This window comes from Cydia fagiglandana, chromosome 3 (genome assembly GCF_963556715.1).
Source record: "Cydia fagiglandana chromosome 3, ilCydFagi1.1, whole genome shotgun sequence".
NCBI lineage: Eukaryota > Metazoa > Arthropoda > Insecta > Lepidoptera > Tortricidae > Cydia > Cydia fagiglandana.
The window spans coordinates 1,235,269-1,255,327 of NC_085934.1; the positions used below are offsets into that span (position 1 = coordinate 1,235,269).

A 20,059-nucleotide genomic window follows, 5' to 3' on the forward strand; every position below is an offset into this window, starting at 1 on the left:
TACCTACTCAAAAATATGTGCCATAGCCCTTATGTCAGCGAATTAAGAACTATGGGACATATTTTTGAATAAGTTATATGCACCCATATTTTTACACCTGACTAGATACAGAATCACCTAAAAGCGTTTCCAAAGTTGGTTGTTTTGAATTTTGAGAAACATGTCGCGAGAGGTACTAAACAAATACCTACAAAATATCAAAAAATTAAAAAAAGAAAATTAAAATTATAATATACCTACTTGTGATTCAGGAAGACATGCCGATACTGATATGTGAGATGGACAGCGCTAAGGAGCCGTTTGCCACATGCGCGTTGCCGCTGCGACAAGTGCTGCTGAACGTCAACAGGAGGATTGACATGTCTTTACCGCTGGTAAGTACTTTCATTGCAAATCCTTCATCAATATAATATCCCTCCTAACATATTAAGTATCTGGAAGACCGAGCTTTGCTCGGAAATCATATAAAAACTCAAAAATGCGCGTTTACCCAGAGATAAGACCTAGCTAGATCGTCTTTCCGCCCCCGAAAACCCCCATACAGCAAATTTCATCGAAATCGTTAGAGCCGTTTCCGAGATCGCCGAAATATATCATCATCATCATCTCAGCCATAAGACGTCCACTGCTGAACATAGGCCTCCCCCTTGAAATATATATACATATATAAATAAATAAACAAGAATTGCTCGTTTAAAGGTATTAGATTAAGGCTCCTCTTCACATTGGGCCAACGCCAATGCCAACGAGGGACGCAGCCATGCGGTAGAATGAGATAGCAATATCACTTGCTCCCTCTAACGCATAAATGCGTCCCTCGTTGGCGTTGGGGTTGGCCCAAAGTGAAGAGGAGCCTTTAGATAATGCGAAAGTAACTCTGTTTGTTTGTCACCACTTCACGCTTAAACCGCTGAACCGATTTAGATGAAATTTTGAATTGAAATAGTTTGAAGCCCGGGGAAGGACATAGGTGCGATAGTTTTCATCAAACATCATTTCACGCAGACAATCCTAATTGGGATCCTAATACAGCAGTGTTCTTATGAATATTCATACAATATTATGCACCTGTTGTTTTTTATTCTCACTTCTAGGCAAAGCTCAACAAATAATTATTTCATTTATAATACTCAATGTTTGCTGCTGTCTTAGAAAAAAATTGTGTGCAACGGCACATAATGAAGTTTTCAAATTCTCGGGCCTGTCTTTCAAAACTCAACTTCGTTTCGTTTTGTAACTTCGGCCCTTGAATTTTAAGAACCCTAATTATGTACCTGTTGCACAAAATACTAATTATTTACAGAGAGCCGGTCCAGGCCTGAGGGAGAAGTCAACCGGTTTACAAGTTAACGACGACATCGGTGTGCTAGACGTGTGGTGCATGCTGTTTTGCAAATAGAAACAACTAGCTGCCAGTAACACTATCGCTCAGGTAATTATTGTCAACTATCTGCCAGTAAAACTATTGCTCAAGTAATTATTATCAACTAGCTGCCAGTAAAATTATTACTCAGGTAATTATTATCAACTTGCTGCCAGTAGAACTATCGCTCTGAGGTAATTATTTTCAAGCATCTGCCAGTAAAACTATTGCTCAGGTAATTATTATTAACTAGCTGCCAGTAAAACTATTGCTCATGTAATTATTGTAAACTTGCTACCAGTAGAACTATCGCTCTGAGGTAATTATTTTCAAGTAGCTGCCAGTAAAACTATCGCTCAGGCAATTATTATCAACTATCTGCCAGTAAAACTATTGCTCAAGTAATTATTATCAACTAGCTGCCAGTAAAATTATTGCTCAGGTAATTATTATCAACTAGCTGCCAGTAAAATTATTGCTCAGGTAATGATTATCAACTAGCTGCCAGTAAAACTATTGCTCAGGTAATTATTATCAACTTGCTGCCAGTTAACTATCGCTCGGGTAATTATTATCAACTAGCTGCCAGTAAAACTATCGCTCAGGTAATTAATATGAACTTGCTGCCAGTTAAACTATCGCTTAGGTATTATCATTTGAGTAACTTTTCTGACTGGTTAGTTTTAAATTTAAAACTGAAAATATATAATGTTACTTTATACATTACCCAAGATAGTATTAGTATGGGTAAACTTAAGATCATAAACAAAAGCACAAAGGTATGATTCGTACAAACACACATTCTAAGGGTAGCTAGGGGCTACTGTACCTATAGGCCCTAATGAATATAGCTACGTTTACACGGGTTATAAAAAAAACCGAGCAAGTGCGAGTCGGACTCGCGCACGAAGGGTTCCGGACCATAATGCAAAAAAAAAAAACAAAAAAAAGTAAAAAAAAACGGTCACCCATCCAAGTACTGACCACTCCCGACGTTGCTTAACTTTGGTCAAAAATCACGTTTGTTGTATGGGAGCCCCATTTAAATCTTTATTTTATTCTGTTTTTACTATTTGTTGTTATAGCGGCAACAGAAATACATCATCTGTGAAAATTTCAACTGTCTAGCTATCACGGTTCGTGAGATACAGCCTGGTGACAGACGGACGGACGGACGGACGGACGGACAGCGAAGTCTTAGTAATAGGGTCCCGTTTTACCCTTTGGGTACGGAACCCTAAAAATATAAATTGTAGGTAATAATTCAGCAATCAATGTAGAATGTACGTATCATTACTTTGTTTTGATTCTGACGTAGTAATAGTACCTAATATTAAACACCATTACAAGGCACATAAACAAAACACATTAGGGTACATCGCCAATTATTAGCCAGTTTTCAATTACTGGCCACCTATACTAAAATGAATTCTGTGTATAGGTGAATAGAACTCATTTTTGTAAGAGGCGGCCAGTTATTGAACGAGTGGGTTGTGGATAAATTTCAGTTACTGGCCATTTTCCTTATACTGAAAATGAGTTTTATTTATCTGTAAATAGAATTCATTTTTGGAATAGGTGGCCAGTAATTGAAAACTGGCTAATAATTGGATTTTCGTACCTTATATACTAAAATGAACTTTGTTCACCTATTAATAGAAATCAAATTAAGTGGCCAGTAATTGGGGGGTGGCTAGTAATTGGCGATGTACCCTATTTACTTATTCAAGCTATTTATTAGTACGATTTACGTTGAAATTGTTCCAAAATCCTTCATCCATAACAAAATATTTTCATAATTTCCGTTGCTGCTTCGAATTTTTGTTTTTATTTGAAGACATTATCTTGATATAAGCGACTAAACATGAATAAGTATGCGTATTGGAGTAAATGACCACTCTAGTAGCGTACATACCGCTTGGCCGCGCTGCTGATCCCGGCAATGCAGATTCCAAAGTATCAAAGTCTATGTCTTTTACATAATAATTTCCCTTTTTAAGTATACAATCTTTAAGTGGGAGATCGATATGTTCTAACATAGTTTTAACGATAGCAGAGTTGCAGTTCATGTCGTTTAGTGTTACCAACCATTTTGTACCAGAAACTGTCTTCTTTCCAAACTGGACATTGATTTTTTTGTCTTGTCCCGGTATGTCTTGCGGTACTGTTAGATTTACACTCATAAGCGTACGGCCTGAAGTTCCAATGTAGATGTTAATGTCGATTTCGTACGGCACTGGATTTACGTAAGGCAGGTTGGTATTTTTGCATTGTTCTGCACTGATAGGCTTAGCCCTGTATTGTTTACCAGTGCAATAGCAAAACAAAATGTTTAAATATATGATAACTAGCAACGGGTTCATAGTCGTAGATTGACTGGTAAATATGACTAAATATGACTTTGATAGATACGTTTACCGTTTAGGGACAATTTTAAATACATTAGTGATAGATATCATAAAATTATTCAGGTAATTTGATGAAAAATGGCACCCCAAAATAGAGCTCAAACAACTGCTGTTTTTGAAATATTTTGATTCCGGATTAACACAGTTGTCTATGCTGGTAATGTGGATTCTGTATTGTTTACGAAAGAAACAGTGAATTTAAATCTTTATAGTTCGTTTTTTTTAGCATTAGAAAGAACTCCACAGAAGCAAGCGTGCAGTTTTTATCAGGCTCTTTAATTGTTAATAATTATTGAATTATCTAATGTAGCATGGTCAATACATATCATTTACTTCAAATTATTACCGCTAAATGTGCCGGATTTGGAACCACAAGCTTACTTCTGCGAAGTTCTTTCTAATGCTAAAAAAAACGGACTGTAAGTAGGTAAATAAGTAGTTTACGATTAAAAATTAGTTCATGGTTTTATGTTAGTTACCTATATGTTATCAGTTTGTTTTCGCTCAAAATTAATGTTTTGTATCATTAAAAACACATCAAAATACCATTTCTGAATCATTGTCAATGATTCATTGAATTTGGTGTTTTTATAGCGTAGCTATTGTATCTATACAGGGTGACATTTCTCGTGATCAGTCATATGTTTTTCTAACTCCATAAACAACGAGCAATTTAATGCCCCTACTCTTACTAAAATCAGACAAGATTTTTTTTGTTGTTTATTTTTTGTCATTTATTTTACTTTTATAAGTGGATTTAGGATATTACAAAGGCGTATTAAGATATTTAAATTAATAATTGAATCGCCTCCTTGAATCGGAACTGTCATTGACATCAATTTTGTCATTTGTCCCCTTGGAGGATATAACCAATGGAGACGCCATGTCTAAAATTTTGGGTACAAAATAGTCTGCCGTTTTTTGCGGGGGAGGGGCACATCAAATGTATAGGTACGTCATGTCAGATAAACGTCAGTCTATACATATGGTTGACATGAGGTTGACCATTGGCCGCCTATTTTCGACAGAGGGGAACGCCTGTTAATGGCGGCTCCATTTTTAATTACTCCGAGTTTGTCCCAGTTAGAAATAAAATTTAAGTACTTAATTTTTCATTTGAAATATCTTACAAAGCTGTTTAAATACCACATTAATTGCCACTTGTAAAAGAAAAATAAATGACAAAAAATAAACAAAACAATTTTAAAAATCTCGCCTGATTTTAGTAAGAGTAGGGGTATTAAATTACTCGTTGTTTATGGAGTTAGAAAAACATATTACTGATCAAGACTCATATGTCACTTGTATAATATAAAAAGACAATTAACTGCATAAACATTATTTTATGAAGTGGCGCTTGTGGCGTGTGGAGTGGACGTCGGACTTTCAATCCGGAGGTCGCGGGTTCAAATCCTGGCTCACACCAGCTCGGAAAGGCTTACTTTGCCCTTCAAAAAAGGATAGCAAAGTTGCACTTTAGTAATTCACGTGTGAGGCAAAGTAACCAAATGCAAATTTTGTGTTGTTTTCTTATGTTTGCTGGTAGAATTGACTGATGAATGATGATTTTGGATGATAAATATTTAATAACATTCATTTGAATTTGATTTGGTTTGATATTTTACATTTAATATTGGCTTCGGGTTCGTGTGGTGAAAAATTTTGTGTTTCACTCAGGGGCAAATTTTGTTTAACCCTCGTGCTTTGAAACCCTCGCAACGCTCAAGATTCCATTTTTCATTTTTAAATTTTTTTGTGAATATTAGCACGAGCGGTTAAACAACGTTCCATGCCAAAGGTACCTTATGGCGGCTGGCGCTTACGTCGCATAGCGTCGCAATAATATTGGAGCGGCGTTAATAATAGCGTAAGCGCCAACCGCCATATATGAAATGAAAAATTTTGATTCAAAAATTGTTTAATGGCCTTCTGAAAAACATGTACAGTCAACGGTAAAAATATGGGTGTACAAATCATTTAAAAATATGTCCCATAACTCTTATGTCAGTGAATTAAGAACTATGGGACATATTTTTGAGTAAGTTGTCTACACCCATATTTTTACCGTTGACTGTACATTGGAAATTAGGTATAATTTAATTATATCTGTGCAAAAGGATCACAATATTTATATTTTATATTAAACATCACTCTTATGCATACGCCTGGATTTATATGATCGGTTAAATTAAAATAATAACATTTAATTTCTCAGTCTAGATAAAGTCTTGCTCGAAGCGAGGATTTTTTTCCATTTTTCGTTTAAAATAAAATAAAATAATACTAATCTAAATTTATTGTAAATGCATTAACTATAAACTATAACGAAGCAAGCAAAATCAGCAAACTAAAACGAACGTTTTCTGTTCTCATTTTCTAATATAATACATATACCTATATTTACAATAATTTTAAAAGTAGGTACCTATCATACAATACAATATTTTTCATTGTTCTCCTAAATATGAAAAAAAAAACACAAAAATGTCAAAATCTTAAAAATTAAAATACGGTAGACAATAGGCAGATCGCTGAAATAAATGTCATCCAGATAATATTGGTAATAATAATAAGTAATGTTTTTTTTTCATATTCCCGTCTCTATTTCTTTATCAGCACTACATTTACGACGGTTACCCAACAACCTAATGTACTGTTTTTACGCACAAGGACAAATTTAGAAATGTAATCTCCGCCATATATTTTTCCTACATGCGACGCTGGATAATCCATGGAATTAACATCAATGTCATTCACCAAATAATTCCCTTTCCTTAGTTTGCATCCAAGAGGCGAAAAACCGAAAAGTTGGAACCACACTTTCATAAAAGGGCTTGTACACGTCAGATTTTTCAATGTTGCATTCCACTCGATTTTACCAGCAGATGTTATTCTTCCAAGATAAAGTGTTACTTCGAAATCCACAATTGAAATGTCCTTCTCCACTGTCAAATTAAATTTGAGACGGTTATTATATAAACCTTTGTAGACTTGCAAGTCTATTAAATAGGGTACCTCTTTGGCATACGGTAAATCTGGATGTGTGCAGTTTTCGATACTGACTATGGTCGCTTGATATTTTTTACATGAACAATATAAGATATTTGAATATATTAAGACCAACAAATATTTCATGGTGTCGTATTTCGTTACCAACCACGCAGCAACGTTATAAACACGAACGGATTGTACTAAATGTGGTGTTTTAATGACATGCGTCATTATATCAACATGTTAGGATAGACAGATTTATTATATACACATTAGTTCTATAATTTTAGTCATTATTGTTATTAACTTCAAATTACTAGGTACATCGGGTAAAAACATGATAGACAGACAATTACAAACAATCCAAACTTCCATACTAATCGCATACTGATATTATAAATGCGAAATTGTGTCTGTCTGTCTGTTACCTCTTCACACTAAACCGCTGAACGGAATTAGTTTAAATTTGGCATAGAGATAGTTTAAGTCCCGGGAAGGGAACGATAGTTTTTATGTCGCGATTTTGTAGCAAAGTACCCTTGTTCGAGCTGCTGAGGTAATAAACATATTTGTTCTAATTTTGTATCCTATCTGCTATAATTTTTAAAACTACAATACCAAAGATCAATTGCTCACCTGAATATAAAGAAAAACTACATGAAAACTAAAACAATGAACAACGGTTGACAATTTGGCGGTCTTAAAGCTGAAAAGAAATGTTCTCCAGATAAACTTGGTAGGGTAATAAGTAGAAAGTTAGATGGAATAGTCTTTATTGACACACCTCAGAATAAATATACAGCTTAAGAAAAAACAATTGATGAAAGATAGAGACAATCAACAGGAAGAGAGATCTCTTCCAGATAACTTTTGGTTAGCGGGAACAAAGCAATTAATCATTTAAGTTATTATTTTAAAAAAAATCATGGCAGTCTCGAAACTGGTTTTCCATACAAACGTATTCCCCATTTTCCTCTATATATTAACATTATTGAAATTCTTTATACACACTTTGATGAATTTTATTCGTAGCTGTGTCTTACCGTTGAATTCTTTTCGCTTTATTTTTGTAAGAGTAATGAGCAAAAAACAGGTTTAATACAAAATTTTAAAAGCTAATTCTTATAACAAAATAAAAATCTAAAAAATCAAACGGACGGCCATATAAATGATTAAAATAAATCAAACTGTGTAAAAATGTTTTCCATAACGTCAATATCCAATGAGGAGAACGGGGACTACGTTTGTTTGGAGAATCAATCGTCAGGGCTATAACCGCAAAAATCGAAGTTCGCAAATTGCGGGCATCGGGCTCTGTTGCTCTAATTACGCCTTCAATAGAGTAAAAGAGAAAGATCCCCGAAATTTGCGAATTTCGGTTTTGGCGGTAGCCCCTCTGCTATCCTCCTCCCGTAACTAATTCTCTATCGGCTCCACTTTAATAATGGTCACCCAACAACCCATTGTGCTGTTTTTGCTCAATATGGAGAACTTGATATTGTAATCTCCGCCATATAGTTTTCCTATTGGCACCGCTAGATGATGTATGGCGTTAATGTCAATATCCTTTACCAAATAATTTCCTTTCCTTATTTTGTATCCAATAGGTGACAAACCGAAAAATTGGAACCAATTTTGAATGAAAGGGCTTGTATATTTCATGTTTAAATATTGCTGCTGTTTCGATCGTACCCGCGGCTGTTTTTCTTGTAGCGATAAGTGTACCTTCCACATCCGATACTGAAACGTCCTCCTTCATTGTCAAATTGAATTTGAAACGATTGTTATATATGCCTTTGTAGACTTCTATATCAAGTGAATAGGGTATTTCTTTGGCATACGGAACTTCTGGGTTTGTACAGTTTTCGATACTGATGAGGTTGGCTTTCAATTTTTTACAAGAACAATATACAATATTTGAATATATTAAGATTAGTAAATATTTCATGATTTTGTATCTTGATAGCAACAAACACGAACGGATTGTATTTATTAAAAGTAGTGTTACAATTACACGTTTCCTGGATGAAACGATTTATTAGACATTAGTTTTATAATTTTAGTCATTAGGTATTGTCATTAACTCCAAACTTAAAATGATTATATTATTGCTATGAACGACAAAGACATAGACATTTTAAACATTTTTTTTTAGAACTCAAACATAAAGCATTTATTACAACAATCATAAGTAATACAAAGGCAAAGGTTTAGGTAAGACATATGTAGGTAGGGTAGAAAAGGGGTTTCAGTCGATGTGTGGAAGGGCAGCACCGTCGTCGAACCCAAGCCACCTGGCGGTGGACTTAAACCGGTGGCGTGTTCCTCGGATGCACATGCTGGTGGCGCGTATAACGGCGATACTGATTCTGCATCTCAGCCAGCCCAGTATGGTGCTTAGAGAACGGTTCCACCGTTGAGATATGGTTTCTGCCATTTTTATAAAGAAGGACATTTGGGGTGCATTACACAATTAAACATAGATTTTTTTTTATTTAACAATCCAAACATCTATTTCTCTATCGGCACCCTTTTTACAGTGGTCAACCAACAGCCCATTGTCCTGTTTTTGCTCAATATGACAAACTTGATAACGAAATCTCCGCCATGTATTTTTCCTATTGGCACCGCTGGATAATTTATGGCGTTAATGTCAATATCCTTTACGAAATAATTCCCTTTCCTTATTTTGCATCCAATAGGTGACATGCCGAATAAATGGAACCACATTTTAAAGAAAGAGCTTGTACAAGTGATATGTTTCAATATTGCTGCCGTCTCTATCGTACCCGCGGCTGTTTTTCTTCCAACGATAAGTGTACCTTCCAAGTCAGACACTGAAACGTCCTTCTTCACTGTCAAATTGAATTTGAGACGATTGTTATATATGCCTTCGTAGACTTCTAAATCAATTGAATAGGGTATTTCTTCGGCATACGGAACTTCTAAGTTTGTACAGTTTTCGATATTGATGAGGTTGGCTTTAAATTTTTTACACGAACAATAGAAAATATTTGAATATATTAAGATTAGTAAATATTTCATGGTCTTGTGTATTTTGTTAGCAACTAACACGAACAGATTGTTTTAAAAGCAGTGTTACAATGACGCGTGTGAAACGATGTATTAGACATTAGTTATATAATGTTAGTCATTAGTTTGGAGTTAATGACAATACATTAACTCCAAATTTCAACTTATTATATTATTGTTATGAACGACAAAGACAATTAGACATAGATTTGTTTTATTTAACATTTCAACCATTGCAATAATGGTACTTTTAAACATAAAATCTTAAAAACTATTATAGTTTTTTTTCAGCATTACATATAAACGCGAAACAATCTTGACGTGTCACTTTATTTTGGGTACCTACACTACATAATTCTGAAATATTTTATGCCGAATTTTAGAATATCGAATTTTATTGTTCCGATTTTTAAATGCTCGACCCATCAAAATTCCGACTGTCGTAATTACGAACGATGAAAATCACGAAAGTGTATATTTCCGAATAGCAAAAAAGACGATTTTTTTAAATTCCTTACCACATAATTCCGAATATAAAAATTCCGATAGTGATAAACACGGAATTTAACGTTTACGATTTTTGAAATCACGAATTCCGAAATGCCATTATTCCGAAAATTTGAATTCCGATTCCACGTGACTCCTATTTTAAATATCCCCATTTTTTAAATTCCGAATTTATCGATTCGTGCTCCGGCGCTAAGGGCAAAGCAGCCCCTTCGCCCTTGCGCAACTCCCTTGCGTATCTAAGCGCAGGCATAATAAATGCTCACCTCAGCAGCTTCGGCTTGCTGGTCGCCTTCGGCGGCCAACAGTTTGCTTTCGTGGGGTCGCAGTTGTAACCTAACCTAACCCACTTTTCTGGCAACAGTTCGTTTTCTTGGGGGTCGCAGTTCTAATCTTTTTTTTTTTTGTTACCCAGGGGAAATCCGTTATGGATCCCACTGGCCCGGGAGCAGCAAAGTGGGTATGTCCGACTCCCACGGACTAAAACCCCTGGGGTGTTCCGCCGCGCGCTTTATGGACGGGGTTTCGGGAACTCCAATGTAGACCTCCGATACCCCGCCGGCGTTGCCCTTGCGGGCTCATCTTTTGGGGCTGCTCTAGCAGCCTACTCCGCTGAAGGCACCTCGGAACACTTGAAAGGCCTTCCAGCTCGGAACCTCTTCAGGCGAGTGATGAGACTCCCGGCCCATCACCCGCAGGTTCCCGTTAATGCGGCATCATTCGGGCTGCGTAGGCCCTTCGCCGCCGGCCCGGCCTCCTACGGCGCTGAGGGAGCGAATTTGCATCGTCCTCGCGTATTCTTTCTGCAGCCTCCTTTTGTGTCAGGACGGTGACGCTAAAGGTGGCCACTGCCGCCCATGCCTCCTCACTGCTGAGCATGCGGCGTATTAGCGCCGGCAGTGAGAGGTCTACTCCCACAGCTGCGGACAGGGCGGTGCGAGGCTCCGCCCACGCAGGGCACTCTTCGCGTGTGTGTTGGGCCGTATCCACGGCTCCTCCGGTACAGTGGTGACACGCCGTCGTCGGTTCTCTGCCTAATCTCTCACACAGGTACCAACCGAAGCAGCCGTGCCCCGTCAGAAGCTGCGTAAGATGAAAGGAGGGTGCGCCATGTTTGCGTTCGACCCATTCTTTTAGAACAGGCCGCACGGCAGCCACTAGGTCCCGGCTAGCTCCCGGGATTTCCAGACGCTCTGACCACTGCTGGTAGAGGACGTCTTGCGCCTTTTCACGCCACTGGCGGACCTCACGAGGGGCGGGCCAGTTCTCCTCCCTCCTTGCTGCTAGCACCCGCCAAAAGACCGCGGAATGAACCTTGGCTTCAAGGTCCCATGGCGGGCTCCCTGCTAGCAGGCCGGCTGCTGCGTGCGAGTTGTCGCGGTACGCTCGAGCCACCCTGAGAGCTATGGCCCGCTGCGGACGGCGCAGAAGGGCTGCACTCCGAGGACTCAGGGTATCCGCCCATATTGGCGCCCCGTAGAGCGCCATTGAGCGCACCACATTCAAATATAGCCTCCTGCAGGCTCCTCCTGGACCGCCCAGATTTGGAAGGATCCGCCCAAGCGCTCCGGCTGCAGCCAGCAGTTTTGGAGCCAGGCGTCTGAAGTGCTCCTCAAACTTCCACCTACCGTCGAGAACGAGTCCAAGGTACTTCATCGTTGACCCGGCGGCGATGGAAGTTCCTCCCACAGTTATCTGAGTCCCCTCTGGTGGTTTATTTCGAGGCCCATGGAAAACCAGAACCTCGGATTTATGCAGAGCCACTTCCAGACCTATAGCTCGAATCCTGTGGACCACGAGTGCGACTCCGGCTGTTGCCAGGTAAGCGGCCTCCCTGTGGGTCCTGCCACGGGCCGACACGAGAGTGTCATCAGCGTAACAAGTGACATTGGTTCCCTGCAGAGTGTCCCCGCGTAGGACCCAGTCATACCCAATGTTCCACAGGAGCGGCCCCAGCACCGAGCCCTGGGGAACACCAAACGACATCTCCCGCCTCCCCCAGCCGTTCTTGGTTGGAAATATCACAACGCGGCCTGCAAAATAATCTGCCACGATTTTTTGCAAGTATTCGGGCACGTTGTGGTATTTTAGAGCCGCCTTAATTGTTTCCCAGGGCAGGGTGTTGAAGGCGTTGGAGATGTCTAGTGACACAGACATCACAACCCCACCCTGAGAGACCTCCTCCTTGGCTAAGTCCCTTACTCGGGCAATCGCGTCCAGCGTCGAGCGCAGTGGGCGGAATCCATATTGGCAGTCGCTCAGACCCGGCTGCAAGCTCCTGACGAGACGAGTTGCGATTATACGCTCAAAGAGCTTACTCGTCTCGTCGAGTAACACTATTGGGCGGTAGGCTGATGGCTGATCAGATGGGCGCCCATCCTTCCGGAGGAGTACCAGCTTGCCTGTTTTCCACCTATCAGGGAACCGCCCTTGAGTCAGACAAGAGGTAAAGAGGCCTCTGACTTCTTCTTCCAGTTTGCCGAGTGCTACCACCAAAGCACGTCCAGGTACGCCGTCCGGCCCGGGAGCTGTATTTTTCGACCGGAGTTTTCGGACGGCAACATTGAGCTCAACCTCCGTTATCGGTGGGACCTCTCCTGCTACGTCCGGCGGTCCTATGTTGGGCGCCATAGCTGGCGGCACAAATTCGCCCCTCTCTGGAAACAGAGTACCGACGACTCGTTCCAGGAGGTCCGGCTGGAGACTACTGGTCAGTGGAGGCGCCCAAGGTCGGAGCTTTTTCCTAACAACTCGATACGGCCTGCCCCAAGGATCCCTATCAAGAGTCTCAAGCCACTCCTCCCAAGCCACCTCTTTGGCTTTCGCAATGGCCTTCTGCAGAGTTGAGCGTGCTTCTCTGTAGACATCATACAGGGCCTCCTCCTCGGTCTGGTCTCGGATTCGCCTTCTCCTATATCTAGTGTACTGGCGACGCGCAGCCACGCAAGCGTTCCGCAATTGGCGGAGTTCAGGTCGCCACCAGTACACTTGGCGTTTGGGCGAGAAATGCTTAGCCCTTGGCATTGCCGCATCACACACACGGGTTAGAGCGGCGCTGAGAAGTTCCGCTTCCTGATCGACAGGTACCACCTGTGCTGGGTCATTAGCAGCCCTCCAAGACTCGGTTATGCCCGCCTCCCTTGCGATCTGTCTGTCAAGCTTTGACACCATCCACTTTGGACTGTCCCCTACCGCGGGTCGGTTTTGTCTTGGAGTGGCGGTTAGAGTTGCGACATCGAACCGGATATATCGGTGGTCCGATAGCGTCTCTGCGCCAATCTCCACCCTCCAGTTTTGTACACGGCGGGCCAAGGCGTTGGACGCAAAAGTAACGTCCACGATCGACTCCCCTTGTGGCCTCACGCATGTACTTTCCGACCCGGTGTTGAGGACAGTCAACCCCAGAGAGATCGCCCACTCTTCCAACACCTCCCCCCGGACGTCTGTCGATGGGGATCCCCATGCCGTTGACTTTGCATTGAAATCCCCAGCGACCAGTACCCAGATAGGGGATATCTGCCCTACTAGGGCTCCAACTTCTGTGAGCATCTGCTCAAACTCGGAAAGGACACGTCTTGGTGAGAAATAAATTCCGATGATACCTAAGCCACCTATGACAGCCAGCACAAATCCCCTACCACTCACAGTCTTTTCGATAGCCGGAGATCCGGCTATAGCGGGAGCAATTATGGCCATCGTCTTGTCTTGGTCCGACACCCAATCGTCCCGATTCGGGATAAAGTAGGGTTCCGAAACTATAGCCGCCTTAATTTCCCACTCAGCCATGGACTGAGACTAATAGGTCCTGAGCCTGAAGGCAGTGGTTAATATTTGCCTGGATACACTTGAGGGCCATATTATTGGGTTGTGTCCATAGTTTCCTCCGCAGAGTTTTGCTGGGAAGGTGGAGGTGTATCTTGGCTCACTCCTACCTTCTTCCCGGCGTCTTTGTTTGGGCGAGCCTTTTTATTCTGGCACCCTTTGCCACCAATCGGATGATCAGCTGGTTTCCCAGCTGCTTTGCAGACAGCACAACTCGGTTGGGCATTGCACTCGCGCGATTTGTGTCCGGGTTCCCCACAGCGATAACAGAGGTTGCTCCGGTCGACCGCCTTGTCGCACTTGGCACCAACGTGGCCCGTCTCCAGACAGCGGTAACACCTAAGAGGTTTAGCGTCCAAAAGTATTACGCGCGCCGAAATCCAATCTACTTTGAGCCGACCCGCATCCACAACTTTTTTGGCAGCAGTCACAGGGCAACTCAACCACAGCGACCCAGAGCCATTGTGGCTACGCGCAATCACACCGGACTTGACGGCCTCAACAGCGCAGTTCCCGAGCTTAGCCACGGCCACTACGACTTCTTCAGCGATCGCTGAGTCATCCAGTCCCGTGACACGGATGTCAGCACATTTCACGGGTCGTTGGATGTGAACCACATTAGGGTCGAGAACCTCCCGCAGTTTCTTAGCTAGAGCATCCGCCGCGATTTCGGCTTCTTTCGTATCAGGAGGAAGCTCTAGCATTCGAGCTCCAGTAGCTACTGTTCGGAAGCGAACAGCGGAAATCCCGAGATCCTCCAGGTTTATGTGTTTCTTGGCTTCAGCCAAAACCGTCTCATATTTAGCTCCAGCTTCCACAGCTTCCGGCTTCAATGTGAGAGTGACTGCAGCAGTGCGCGGAGGCCGGAGTTTTCTTTTATGTGCTGACTTAGGCGCGTGCGTTTTGGTAGTTTTCGCAGCTGTCGGTTTTTTGACCGCCTTTTTGGCCTTCTTACCCAACGCGTCTTTCCAGTTTTCACGCAGAGGAGCCGCAGCAGGCGTTGGTGTTTCCTGGGGTACTTCTCTAGCTGTGGCCGCTTCCTTAGCAGCAAGAGTAGTTTTCTTGCGCCTTGGTTTCGGTTTGGCTCCCTGTTTACCGCCTGAAGAGGCAGGGGAAACAACCGCCGCCGTTCCCGCTATAGAATCAGGCTGGGTGCCTGTTGTGACTTCAGTGCTCGTATCTTGTCCAGTCGGTCCGAAGTGAAGAGACGTAGCTCGCTCCGCAATCCGGTCGTGGGCCAAGGGTGGCCGCATAGTTTGGGCTGGCAGCAGCCTGCCCTCCAGCTCCAAGGCTCCTAGCCTCGCATCCAGCATCAATCCTATCTGGGCCGTCATAGTTCGCATCATATCTTCCATGCTAGTAACCCTTGCAGCACCCTTGCGGGAGGTACTGGCCGGCTGTGTATTTTCTTTTGGCTGAGTCGGAACTGGGGACGTTCGCCTGAACTGGTCCCGAAAGTCCGCTCTCAGCTGGGTCATCTCTGATTTAAGTTCAGTCAACTGAGCTCGCAGGGCGTCGTTTTGTGCCTGCAGTCGCTTTGTTTCTTCCGTAGAAGTGCGCTCTAAAAGGCAATCGACTGTCTCTTTTATAGATGCGGTGGCGTCCTTTAATGCCTTCACGAAGGTGCCTTTTAGATGACCGGAGTTTTTGGCAACATGTGATATTGCATCTAGGCTCTTGTGTACGCGCTGAGAGAGCGCAGCCGCACAAAGGTTATCCTGCGCACCGGGCAGAACGGAGTCAGAACTTAAGCCGCCAGTCTGGCTCCGAGAAGAAAATGGCAGCCGTATACCAGCCACCTCCTCTTCTGCCCTTAACCTCATTTCCTCCCGTTTGGTGCGGTGTAAGTCTTCCTTGGCCATGGCAGGGTCAACGTAATGTCCGGTGGAGGTAGGCCGACCGCGACCTCGCTTTGATACGGACAGACCTCTTCTTGGTGGCTCCGTCCGAGTCTGACCCTGAGCTGAGACCACGTTTCCGCCAGAACCGTCTCTCGTTGTCACTGAATGAGTGGCAGCTCATTGCTGAGTCTGACTCAGCCCGATCGTCTCTTGTCCTGTCAACAGAAGCTGACCCAGAACGCACAGGTATTATGCTCCCAGTATCAGGTTCGTCGACATTCACCTCTTTTTCGCTCACATTTGCTCCTGTCTCTTTTTTCTTTGTGGTCGCATAACCCGATCCCGTGCAGCTGCTCTTTGGAGCTGGAGAGTCACAGCGGGTTAAAGATATGCGGATGTCTGGGAGTGATCTCCGGCTCCTCAGTCGACTCCGTAACCCTGCACTCGTTGAGGGCTCCGAAATTTCACCCTCGGAGGGATTCACCGTCGTTGGCAACCCCGTCACGATTTCTATAGGTTCTTTTGGGGTCAATTCGCGGACAGAACGACTCTTTTCGTCTCGCGACGGCGAACCGCCACCCCTCAGCCTTAGTGTACCCAAATTATTATTTGAGCACTCTCCCGCGTTCACGCAAAGTTCATTGGTGTTGGAGTGCGACATCGGGCCGCAGTCCTTCACCTTCCGTTCGACAAAATCCTGATTCCATAATGCATCAGAGTCCGTTTTCATTGAGCCATGGTTGTGTTCACGAAGACCGGCACCCTGCCGGTCTACGAGGCGATTGTTGCCCACCCCTGCATACGAAGGGCAGCCGCCCACCGAAGTGAGCGGACGGGCTTCCTCCTTTCGGAGACCCGCCAGGGGAATATTTTCGCAATCGACCTTCATGTTTTCTAATGCGATGACTCCACATCGTTGTCTCTTTTTTTCGGGGGTGAGCTCCCCCGCACGCTAGGCACTGGACTCCCCCCAGCCATTCATCCCATCGGCACGATCCGCTCACCTTGGGATTGGGGATTTATTATAGTGGTTTTCTCCACGCAGCGCTACTCTCAATGAGCAGCGCCCCCGGCTCGCTCAGTGCGGGTTACGGGTTGCCCGACGGGGGGCCGAAACCCACCCAACAGCCACATGACTGTGACCGCCAGACCCGCCGCGCCGCAAGCCTTGAAGGCTCGCCATCCCACGCCGCCAAGCGGCCGCTGGCCCTAAACCGGGCCCCGTCAACAAACCGTGCAAATGCACCACCTCCAAAACAGCTGCATCCCCTGACACCTCAGATTAGCTGAGGCATCCCGGGAGCAGCCAACCACAACAACACGGCACTAAAGCCAACGCAGGAGCAGGCTCGACTGCCTAACCACTCTGTGACTGGTAGTTCGCAGAGGAAGAATAGCAAGCGCGCAACTGAGCGGCTATCCTCCCCCTCCCAGGGTGCACCACAAGGAGGTCTACCAATCCCGCACCCCTCGCAGTTCTAACCTAACCCAACCCACCTTTCAGGCAACAGTTTGTTTTCGTGGGGTCGCAGTTCTAACCTAACCTAACCCACTTTTCAGACAACAGTTCGTTTTCTTGGGGGACGCAGTTTTAACCTAACCTAACCCACTTTTCTGGCAACAGTTTATTTTCGTGAGGACGCAGTTCTAACCCAACCTACTTTTCTGGCAACAGATTATTTTCGTGGGGTTGCAGTTTTAACCTAACCTAAGCCACTTTTCTGGTAATAGTTTGTTTTCTGGCAACAAAAGTTGGGCTCCGCATCTGCTCCGGCGCTGCGGTCTTAGCAGCCAAAGCGCAGAGCACAATGTGAGCCGAAGCGGCTAAGGCTGGTCGCCGAAGGCAGCAAGCCGAAGCTGCGAAGGTTGCTTCCCCTCCGCGCCTCCAGCTTTTTACATACACTCTAGGGGTAGGACAGAGAAGACCACGTGGATAAAAGGGTGCTCCGATTCGGATTTTGGTTAGTTAGACCACAGAATAAATAATAGTACTAGGTACAGAAGACTCACTCTCTAACAAAACGCGTCTGTCACGATCAGCACAGATATGGCCGCTAGGTGGCGACAGCGCCACGCGCGGCTTATGACAAACCCCAAAATTGGGGTCGAACGGATGGAGTTTTAGCTACCTGTAGCAAAGCGACGAAATCGCGGAGTGAGCCACGCCTGGTTAGACTTAAAAAAGTGCGTAAGTAAGTCTTATTTTGAAAATCACGAATTTCATTATTCAGAGTTTTTACAAAAGATCGAATTTCTGAATACCGTATCACTTTATTTCCGATCGGTCAATGATTTTTCGGAAAAGTCAAATTCGGAAATAATGTTGTCAGATTTTTTCTAAATCGGAACTTTAAGTTTTCGTCCATATGATTTTAAGTATACGGAAATAACACAGTCGTGATTTTCTTCTTTCGTGGTTTAAAGTCGTAATTTCGATATTTCGGACCTCGGAGTAATTAATAACGGAGACGCCATGTCTAAAATTTTCGGTACAAAATAGTCTGCCGTTTTTTGCGGGGGAGGGGCACATCAAATGTATAGGTACGTCATGTCAGATAAACGTCAGTCCATACATATGGTTGACCATTGGCCGCCTATTTTCGACAGAGGGGAATGCCTGTTAATGGCGGTTCCATTGTTAATTACTCCGAGTTTCGGACATATAAAAAATCGGGATTATGAAAGTCGGAAAAACATATTTCGGAATATTTGGGTTGGGTTGTTCCCTTTTATTTTAAACAGCCTTTGGAAAATAAGTCACGGCAAATATGTAACAATTATTGAATCATACCTATACGATTTTTTACATTATTTTGCTTTCATAAGTAATACTTGCCATTTATTCTCACCACACCAACTGGTAAAAAGCTCTCTTGATTGTTCAAAAGCCGATAGCAAAGTTGCATTTTATTCACATGTGAGGCAAAGTAATCAAATGCAAATTTCGAGTTGTTTACTTATGTTTGCTGGTAGAATTGACTTTTAAATGATGATTTTTAATGATAAATATTTAATACCATTAATTTGGATTTGATTTGGTTTGTTTTCGTTTGATATCTTACAAGTTACAGTTAATATTTTCGTCGGGTTGATGTGGTGAAAAATTTTGTGGTTCACTCGGGGGCAAATTTTGTTTAACACTCATGCTTTGAAACCCTCGCAACGCTCAAGATTCCATTTTTCAATTTTAGAATCTTTCGCTTGCTCGGGTATCAATATTAGCACGAGCGGTTAAACATCAATCTTTGCCCCCTTGTAAAACAAATACTTAACTATTTCTACGCCATTGAACCACAATAATTGGTAGCTGTTAGTTTTTTTGATTTTTTAATTTTCATAAGAGTATTAGCAAAACTCAGATTTTATACAATTTTATAAAAGCTTCTAACTCTTATAATAAAACATAATATAGTATTTTATGCAACCGTTGTTTAAGAGAGGTCAAAAAAGGCGAGTGGCGTGAGTAATGGCGAGTAGCCTGAGTTAATAAAGACGCCACGAGTATTTTTTGATTCAGTTAAACAACGCTGTACTGTACAATACTTTTTCTACGACCAAGCACTTACTTTGAAATTTTAACAAATCTTTTTATTTCAAGAAGTAGCAAAAATGGAGGGTACGGGCGGGAAAAGAATGAGTGAATGAATGAAATTAAAAAAAAAACATGTCTATGGTTCACTTATTTGTCAGAGATGACATTTAAAATAAGGTTGGCAACACTGTATTTCGTTCAATATTTTTTAAGTGGTCATTACACGAAGTATCGTAAAATCGCCAAAAAGATACTGCGTATGCACAAATAAAATTCTTTTTTGGGGGATAGACTAAAGACTTGTCTTGACAACTATAAGGTAGGGTTTTAAAGGTGTGTGCACGACCCTTTAAATGACAAATAAAAGTACGGGAGTAGAAAAAAGTAAAAATCAAACGGTCGGTTCCATAATCTCAGAATCCAGGGAGGGCAGGGAGCAAAATGAGAACTACGTTTGTATGGAGAATCGATCGTCCCCTGTCCTCTCCCCGTAACTATTTCTCTACCGGCACCATTTTTACACTGGTCAACCAACAACCCATTGTGCTGTTTTTACGCAATA

The 20,059-nt window shown here is 42.8% G+C and overlaps 1 protein-coding gene across 3 annotated transcripts in view; it reads left to right on the forward strand.

The window, feature by feature from the left end:
• Nucleotides 1-20,059, forward strand: part of LOC134679803 (uncharacterized) — a 130,498-nt gene that overhangs the window by 41,696 nt on the left and 68,743 nt on the right. For all 3 annotated transcript variants that reach the window (XM_063538693.1, XM_063538694.1, XM_063538695.1), the window contains 2 exons: nt 252-374; nt 1,304-1,432. In XM_063538693.1, the coding sequence (XP_063394763.1) occupies nt 252-374; nt 1,304-1,399 (219 nt within the window). In that variant the 3' untranslated portion in view covers nt 1,400-1,432. The remainder of the gene's footprint in view (nt 1-251; nt 375-1,303; nt 1,433-20,059) is intronic.